At 33.3% G+C, this 9,961-nt stretch overlaps 1 protein-coding gene across 1 annotated transcript in view; it reads right to left on the bottom strand.

Annotated features, from left to right (window-relative positions):
* Nucleotides 1-1,320: 1,320 nt before the first annotated feature.
* Nucleotides 1,321-9,961, bottom strand: part of LOC110022021 (V-type proton ATPase subunit a1-like) — a 36,652-nt gene continuing 28,011 nt past the window's right edge. Inside the window, exons 11-13 of the mRNA XM_020720787.1 lie at nucleotides 8,248-8,441; nucleotides 8,108-8,167; nucleotides 1,321-1,952 (exon numbers count right to left, since the gene is read on the bottom strand). Of these exons, the coding sequence (XP_020576446.1) occupies nucleotides 1,748-1,952; nucleotides 8,108-8,167; nucleotides 8,248-8,441 (459 nt within the window). The 3' untranslated portion in view covers nucleotides 1,321-1,747. The remainder of the gene's footprint in view (nucleotides 1,953-8,107; nucleotides 8,168-8,247; nucleotides 8,442-9,961) is intronic.

Here is a 9,961-nt window from a genome sequence, read left to right as displayed (position 1 = left end):
TGTCCCCCTATATATTTACTATATGACTCTTATCGTGCAACATTTTGTCCCATCCAGGTTCAAGAGGTGAAACATTTTGTCACATCTAGATTCAAGAGACAACCCCCATGACGTTGATATTTTATTATACATACACTTGGTTATCATCTTCAAGCCTGCGTAACTTCTCAACATCATTTGTAACAAGCCTAACTCTCACCTATCTTGAGGAGAAAATATTCCATAAGGAGTCCTGATATAATTTCATATGCGGATGATAATATCAAAATAACACCACAATGTTACCAATAATACCTCCAATAACACCATCTACATCTAATCCGAATGTAGATCATCCGGATGTAATAATTTTTCGATCTTGAGAGCGTTCGCACATGAGCACACTTAAATTTTGAGTTATGCCTTGATGTTTAAGAGTTGACCTTCGTTCTCTGTAAGGGTTTCACAATTCACACATCACAGAAAATGAAGCTCACAAGGGACAGATGAAACTATAATACTTCAGAAGATTAGGACTGCTAAGACATAAATGCTGGCAATGTTTATGGAAGCAGAAGTATGAACTGAAAATCTCAAATCAGTAATTAAAAAATTTCTAGGGGCAGTTACAAACATAGCACCCGAAAGATTGATATTTACAAATCTAGCACTCTCTTTCATCCATTTTTCAAATTCTCACTCAAATATCAAAATTCAGGATACAAACCCAACCCATATTTTTCATTTTTATCACATTCTCAATGGTTTGATCGTGACACGCATAAATACATCGATTTGGTAATTCAAAATTATCACATGGGTGCTAGATTTTAAAAATAACAATGTTTCGGTGCTGTGTATGTGATAATCCCAAATTTCCATCTCATGCATATGAAAAGTGATATACATGTAAAAATTTAAGTTAAAAGTGTTAGATATGTAAATAAATGAGAATTAAGAGTTATGTATGCAAATCTTTCTATAAAAATTTAAAAAGTAGAGCCCCTTCAGTCTTGTAAATGCTGCAAACATTACAAACCGAACTACTGCAGCAGAAATTTCTCATGCAACCCCAGCATTGTACAACAGCATCATATAATAGTTATACAGGTCAGTACAAGGAATATAACCAGGAGATTATTATAGAGAAAAAAACAAACTTCTGAGATTATAGCCATAAAAGAAATCATGAAAAAAAGGGAGTTTTTACTGAACAATCACTTATACTGACCTGTATAAGTTTGGGTGGTCAATCCATTATATTTAAATTCTGGTGGGCTGTATGTAAAAATAAAAAAATAAAAAAAATGCCATTTCTAGAGAGGCATACCAGTACAAATAAAAAATAAAATGGCAACATGAGACTGTATAAATTAAAAAGAAAAAAAAAGGTTCCACTAAGAGAATAGGTCAATCAATCATAAGGAGAGGAATGAAAAAAGAAAGAGAGACTAAAAATTGGAGAGTTCAATATTGCTATTGGTGTTAAGATAAACCTTTCCTAGAAGATACAGAAAATAACCTGAATACGAAATCCATCCTCTGTCAAAATGGCGATTTCCGGGCCTATAAATGTACAAATAATCTCTTCCAGCAGCTAAGTTTCGTTCCTACGGCGAAAATCTCGAAACAAGGTTCGTATTTTCTAAAGTAGAGATGATGCATATATGTTCCTTTTGCAGCTTATTTACCTTTTACTTTTTGTAATTCTCTCTTTTCTGTAGGATTTACCAGTAAGAATCAAAGGCTGTAGCAGAGGAGTCATTGGTCATTCTTCCTCATTGGCCAACGAGGAGAATGAAAATGGCTTAAATTTATAGCCATCACCATGGTAGAACTTGTTCATAAATTCAACCCAGTGAAGACGAAGAGCATGGAGGAACGCGCTCAATGTTTCCATCATGAGCAATATGAATGCTGTTGCAAATGCGAAGACAGCAAGTCCGACGAGACGAATTACGATGCTGTTGTACCTGTTAAAATAGATTAGTGAATCCCAGGCTTTTACAGAGAAGAAATCAAAGCAACAATCGTGTAACCATAGTGAAAAGCAATTCCGAATCTGATAATTGAATGATTATAGAAGGATGTAGAATTTGAATAACTGAAGAATTTCAATGTTATAAATCTGATAGTCTAGTTGATTTTGATTAAAGAGTACTGACATGACAGTTTAGTAGGAATTTGTTATGCCATTTTGGCCAAACGCTAAAGCATTAAATTTTAATTCCATGTTTCTAGCTCAGATACCAGCTATGATACATAAGCACTCCTAATTAAGAAGTAGAGCAATGTCGGATATGTATCGGATACATACATGGCTCCGACACATGTCGGACACGGTATAGAAGTGTCCAATTTAAAAAATATTAAAAAAAACAAGTGTGTTCTAAAGTAATGAATTAAAAAATTCTAAAAATATATTTTTAAGATAAAAAATTTAAAGACATTTTTTTAATTAAGAGTTAAATTAATCTTGATGTAATATAAGATATTTAGTGCTTAATTTTTTATATTATAAACTAAATAACGTCTATGGATTTCTTAGCTTTTGAAAGTTAATATTATTTTATTTCTTGTTCTCTTCTTTACTGTTCTTAATGTTCTGTTTATTTAAACTTTATTTATGTTTTATAATTTATATCAGGAAGGTTTACATATACACTTCTCAATGCATTAGTATTTATATATCTATAAGTTAATCTTTGATTTTTATACATATCCCTTTATATCAGGAAGGTTTACATATACACTTCTCAATTCGTTAGTATTTATATATCTAGAAGTTAAACTTTGATTTTTATACATATGCCACTTTATCTATGCATGAAAATATATATTTCATTTTTAGAAGTTAAAATAGTGGTATTTTAGATGTGATATGAAAGATTTGGGTAGCATAAATGAAAAAAATAAAGCTTGTCTGTTAGATATGTAAATACATCAGAATTGGATGGTATGTAAATCTTTCCTTTATATTATAATACCATGTCCGATGCATGTCTGCATCTTATAATTTCAATAATCGAAGTGCCACGTGTTCGTGCCTATATCTTTCATATCACGTCTAAAATACCACTATTTTAATTTCTAAAAGTGAAATACACATTTTCTTGAGTGGTATGTATGTAATCGTACCTTTATATTATAATACCATGTCCTATGCATATTTGCATCCTATATTTTAAATAATCAAAGTTTCACGTGTCCGTGTCGTGTTGTGTCTGTATCGGTGCATCATAGGATGATTTTAACTAGATTAAGATGGTTTTCCAGACTGTTTTTGAGCTCCCTCAAGAAAAGAAGTATAAACACATGAACAAGCATGTTTGGATCATGAAATGTAATTTCCCCAGAGTTTTCCAGCAGTTCATGATTATTTTAGTAGATTCTATCGTTCACAATTTTTTTCTTTTCTTGATCCAAATTTTTCGACAGATCTGTTTGAGATTTCTTTGAGTTGAAAACAGTGGAAGCCTGAAAACCTTGATTTTAGAGTATGTGCTAAAAAGAAAAAAAGAGATGAGATGTTGCATCATCTAAATTAATGACTTACATGGTGAAGCATTCGGGAACAAAATCATTGATGTAAATAGAGAAACCGGACATTATTGAGTTGCACTGCTCCACTTAATTCCTATGTATTTGCATATCTAACACCTAAACTTTAACGTTTAGGTACACTCCACCTAATCTATATATGAAAATGTGTATTTCACATTTTAAAAGTTGAAGTGCTATTTTTGATGAAATATGAAAATTTTTGGTAGAATAAATCTAAAAAGTAAAGTATAGGTGTTAGATATGTAAATGAATAAGAATTGGGTGGTAAGTATTTAAATGCCCCTAAAATTTAAGGAAAAAAAAAGAGGGAAAGCTCGTTTTATTTATCGTTAATTTAAGAAGTACAAATTAATTTATAACTAGAAAAATGCCCTTTTAGATGAAACAGTTAAAAAAACACAGAATTTTCTTTCTAAATCCCTCAAATTAAAAATGGAACAAAGCTAGCAAGACCAAGGAGAGACTTCTCTATTATGAGTCCTAAATTGTAATTACAACAACAACCAGCCTTTATCCCACTAAGTGGGGTCGGCTACATAAATCATTTTTCTCCATTGTGTCCTATTGGATGCAACATTTTCATTTAGTAATAATAAATCAAGATCATTTTTTATACAACATGTCCAAGTTTTTTTAGATATACCTCCACTTTTTTTAACATAAGTTAAATCTAAAAAATCCACTCTCCTAACTAGGTCATCAATTGGTCGACATTTAATGTGATCAAACCATCTAAGGTGATTCTCTCTAATCTTCTCTGCCACAGAAGCAACTCCAACCTTTTCACGGATATATTCGTTTTACATTTTGTCTCTAAGTTTGTGCATTTTGTCTTTAAGTGTTAAGCAACTCATCCACTTGAGCATTCTCACCTCAACAACACTTAACTTAATTTTATGATTTTCTATTACAAGTCAATATCCTGTGCCATATAGCATTGCAGGTCTCACCACCATCTTATAAATTTTCCTTTTTAGTCTAAGCGAGACTTTTCTATCACGCAATAGGTTGGATGCATTCCTCCGCTTCAACTATCCAACTTGAATTCTACTAATAATATTTCTCATCTATATCACCCACACTTGGAATAATTGACCTGAAATATCTAAAATATTCACTCCTTTTAAGGACTTGATTACCCATAGTTACAACCCCACCACTAGATCTACTACCACTTAAATTACTTTCAATGTATTCTGTTCTAGATCTACTCAAACGAAAGCCTTTTTTAGACTCTAGAGTTGGCCTCCATAATTTAAATTTTTCTTAAGCTCTCTCTCTCTCTCTCTAATCTGGTCCAAAAGAAATATATCATCAACGCAACACATACATTAAGGTACATCCTTCTCTAAATGTCCAGTAAGAACATCTATAATTAAAGCAAAAAGATATGGGCTTAAAGTCGATCCGTGATGTAATCCAACTGAAGCAGGAAAACATTTGGTCAATACCTCTTGTGTTCGAGCATAAGCAAAAGTTCTAGTATGCATATCTTTAATAACACGAATATAAGCAATATCAATAATTTATTTTCTAAAACTCTCTAAAGTACTTATCTTGGAATATTATCATAAGGGTTTTCTATATCAACAAAAATCATATGTTTATCCTCCTTATCATCGCTGTAATTCTCCATCAAACCTCCCAATAAATGTATAACATCCATAATAAACTTGTCTAATATGAATCCAAACTGATTTTGAGAAATTTTTGCACCATGTCATAACCAATGTTCAATTACTCTCTCATCACTTTAATGTATGACATATTAATTTAATGCGTCTATAATTCATACTCTTGTGCATCCCATTTATTCTTAAAAAAATGAACTAACATACACTTTCTCCACATATTAGGCATTTTTTAATTTTTAAAATAATATTAAAAATAATAAGAAAAAAAAAATACTAGATCTCCTAAACATTTCCACACTTCTATTAGCATACTATCATATACTACTACTTTTACACACTCTTTTTCTTTAAAACCCCCTCAACTTTCGATTTACTATCGTGAAGGCAGAAATAAAAAAAAAAATTTGTTATGATTTATGATATGAAGATAACTAAAGTCTATTATAATTTTACAAATTTCATTAAAAAAATTATCAAAATATCTCACCTAGCTATCTTGAATATTCTCATTTAAGAAAATAATTTTTTTATTTTTATCCTTAATATATTTTACTTGAACTAAATTTTTATATTTTTTCTCTATTTACTTATTACTTTATATATATTTATATATCTTTCATCATATTTAGTATCTAATATATTATAAAGACCACTAAAAGCAGAATTTTTATCATCACAAATTATTCTCTTGAAACTTCATACAAGCCACCTTATATTTTTTACAATTCTCCAAACTTTTACATCTAAACCAATATTTATGACAAAATTTTTTACTTTTTATTGTTTCTTGCAAGTTATTATTTCACAAACTATTTTTATTCATAAAAATTTTAACTTTTGATTTCCCAACCAACTTCTTTGTAATTTGATTAATAGTACTCGTTACGTTATCATGAAAATAATATTAACTTCTTCATGAACATTCCAAATTTTAAAATCTTATAGTTTGCTCATGAAAATAATTTTATTTATGTCTTTTAAATGTCATCATCAAATTCTATGACAATATATAATAATATTTTTCATGTTTCATTCTTTCATCTTAAAAACCAAAATTAATAAACAATGCTGAATGGTTAAATTCTTATAAGTGATAATATGTTAATTTTTTTAAAATAAAGAACTAACAATAGCAAAATCAAATGTCATAAATTCTTCATTAGCCACTCTAAATCACAACCAATATGAATGTTTTTAAAATCTTCTACCACTCTACCGAAATGTCCTTTTAAATCTTCTCCAATAAAATTTTTTCTTCAAGAAATATCATATATATTAATTCTTTCAAGTCATTTGAATCCAAAATTGCGAATAAAGGTGAGAAAAGCAAAACATTCAGTGAAACATGGCGGCAAATACCCTAATTTCATTCCTTCTCTAGTTTGCACCTTTATAATTGCTAAAGGATAGAAAGAATTCAACTATAAAATTTCATGGAAAATCTCCTCATTTAAAATGCAATAATAGAGTCCCAAAAAGAGATGTTATACATTTCGTATACTACATGTTGCATAAAGTAGTCTCAGTGTGAAATTTCTTTATATGTTTATATAGAAGCATTTCTGTGCCCACTTACTACATAAGCAGATATTAATTTTACAAAGGAAGATTTACATACATACCAATAAATTCCTATTTATTTACATATCTAACATAAAATTTCAATTTTTACATATATGTCATCTTACTTATGCAAGAAAAGGTGTATTTCACTTCTTAAAAGTAAAAATTGTGATATTTTTATGTTGATGCCGATGTTAACCCAAATGATAACAAAAATGTAATTTTTATTTCAAAATGCTATTTTTATTACTTAAATCAAATAGGGATTACAACCAAAGGCACTTGGAACTAGAAAATAGCAGAAGAAGACGTTACACAAACTCAAATAGGCATAGGTCGAGGGTGGTGGTACTGCGCTTCAAGGAGGAAAGCACACATGGACGTAGGAGAATGGTCGGAAGGCAACAAGGGACAACTCCAATTGACTGTCGATGGCAGGAAGGTTGTCGACAGCCGAGCATGGTGAGATGGCTGTAACAGGAGGGAGGTGGCAGGGTATTGGAAGGGTAGGGTAGGCTCACAACAGCAAGTAGAGAAGATTTGGGGATGCAACAACATCGCCAGATAGTTGGAGAGCAATAGGAACACGAGGAAAAGGCTTGCGGAGTTACGATGGTGAAGTTAGATGATAAGACAAGGGTAGAACAACAAAGAGGAGTGGCAGGGTAGAGGCAACGTAGGTGGGGCGCTCGGACAACGAAAGTAACGAAGCAGGTGGCTGGGAGCAACGACAGTAGCAAGGAGTAGAGAAGGATGGAGTTGGCAGTTGAATGTGAGAAACGGGATAAATATCCCCGCAGAAGCGAGCTACAACCGGAGCACACTACTCATCTCTTGGGAGACAGTTACCGTCTCAAACGAGTTACAATCTCAACACTTTCTCGCCTTTGGATACATCACTGGAACGAGAAAATTTGGATGTCGACGGCTGTCTTGACAGAAAATAATTCAAAAACTGACTTCCAAACCCTAATACATCACACATATAAGAAAGTATACACAAGGAATGAAAGATATAGGAAAGAAAGCATAAGAGAGGACAGTGGGACTGTTTCGACGACCCAACGATATATTTTCCTGCAGTACTGTAGTAGATACTACGAGATAAATGTGTGGGAAAGGTTTCACATCAGACGTGACATGAAAAATTTCGGTAGCACAGTAACAAATAAAGTTTTGGTGTTAGATATGTAAATACATAAGGTGGTTAGAAAATGTATATGGCTAAAAACAGTGACAAAGCCTTTGAAACTTTGATACTTTTTCATAGTTAGATTAAATAAATGTCACCCTTTACACAATATCGCAAAAGGCGTAGCCACGTAAAATCATTAGAGAAACTCAAATACATAAAATTTAAAGCTTACCCCCAAGCAAGAAGCAGTATTTTCTCAAAGAAAACAGTTGATAGCTCTGAGTGTGCCAAGCTGCAAAAAACAAAATGCTAAGCATGACAGAAAAAAAAAAAGTATTGGAAAAAAAACAAAAAAAAATGTAGGAGAAATACCTTAGAGCCCAAAGCCTAAGATAAGATGCCGTATTTGAGACCGCTCCCAGAACAAATTCAATTGAATGAATCATCTGATGCACAAATATTTCGCTGAAATTGAAATCATTGTGATGGTTTTGTGCGGACTCAAGTTCAACATCGAGATCGGCATCCGAGGTTCGAAGGATGCCATAAGTGCGACCTTGGAATCTCTATGTGAGCATGTGATAAGGAAATGTGAGGATTTGCATGGTTAACCAATGTAAAAAAATAATTTGTAAAGTTAGTTTAGTTCAACTGAGTTTAAAGAGAGTTATAAAATAATCAAAACAGAGAAAAGTGTTAAAAAGGTCTGCTAACTTTTTGCAATAGGTTATTTTAGTCCTAGAGTCTATACAAATATCAATTTAGTCCCGAGACTCTTTTAATGGGGGCTAAATAGTTTCCCAATGATACTATTTCAGCCCATATGAAAAGAGCGTGGGGAATAATTTGACACTTCTATAGACTCGAGGACTAAGATGCCCCATGTAAATAGTCAAAGGACTATAATGACACTTTACTCCATCAAAATATATATAAAAGAAGCTGGAAAACAAGAAAGCCAACAATGTTACAATTCAACTGATGGTTGCAAAAACAATTGAGGTAAGATAATCTATGAAGAAAAAAAAATGCCATCATCTTTTGGGGCTCGTTCTACACCATTGATTTTTAATAAGCGCATCTGTAGCATTGTCAAATCAAATTTTTTGCCCTTCCAAGCATATTTACCTTTAGTCCAACATTTTCTTCCACCTAAATCAGACGGGAAGAAACAGAAGAAGGGTAGCTCCTCCAACACTGTGTCATCCAGGAAGTGTTACAGATGTCACGATTACGGTCACCTAATCGCCAGCTGTCCGACGAGCAGAGAAGTCATTTACCGATCGGGGCACCGTGGAGCAGGTTAGCGAGGAGGAGAAAGTGGAGGACCGGAGTGAGATACGCCACCTTCCCCCAGATGAATGAGAGGCACTCCTAATTCGACGAGGCTAATATTGACACGAGGGATCCGCAATGGCTTCACCACAACATTTTCTACGCCCGCTGCACGGTGAATGGAAATGTATGCAGTTTTATCATCAACGGTGGGAGCAACAAGAATGCAGCATCGAATCAAATGATAGAGAAATTGGAACTCACGACTCAAAGACACTCCTAATCATACTCACTATTATGGGTGAAAAAGGATTGGATCAACACTTACCAGAGATGTTTGGTAGAGTTCTAGATAGGAGGCCAATTACAGCACTAGGTGTGATGTGACATGGTCCCTATGGATGCCTGCCACCTCCTCTTGGGACGACCGTGACAGTTTAAAGGAGGACTCAACACGATGGATCCAGAAACACACTCATTTACCAAGAAGGGAAAACACATCATTCTACTCCCTTCAGCAGAGCCCAAGATCACTGGAACTCTTACCAACAGAGCTTCGTCAGTGGGAACCTGTTCTAGTGACAACACAGGATGAGAGGATCGAGACACCGATTCCAGACACAGGTCAATTACGCTAGAGAGGATGTCGAGACCCCACAGTTGACATCATACCACCAACTCCACCACCATCAGACAAAAAGATTCAGGCAACTCTGGCAACACATCAAATTGGCTTGGTTGTAGGTTATCTTGGGAGGATCCAACAGTACAGGCATGGGCCACAATTTCAAGAGCAAGGATTGATAGAGAC

Source organism: Phalaenopsis equestris, unplaced genomic scaffold (assembly GCF_001263595.1).
Source record: "Phalaenopsis equestris unplaced genomic scaffold, ASM126359v1 Scaffold000163, whole genome shotgun sequence".
In the NCBI taxonomy this organism is placed as follows: Eukaryota; Viridiplantae; Streptophyta; class Magnoliopsida; order Asparagales; family Orchidaceae; genus Phalaenopsis; species Phalaenopsis equestris.
This window is presented reverse-complemented; position numbering and strand designations above follow the sequence as displayed.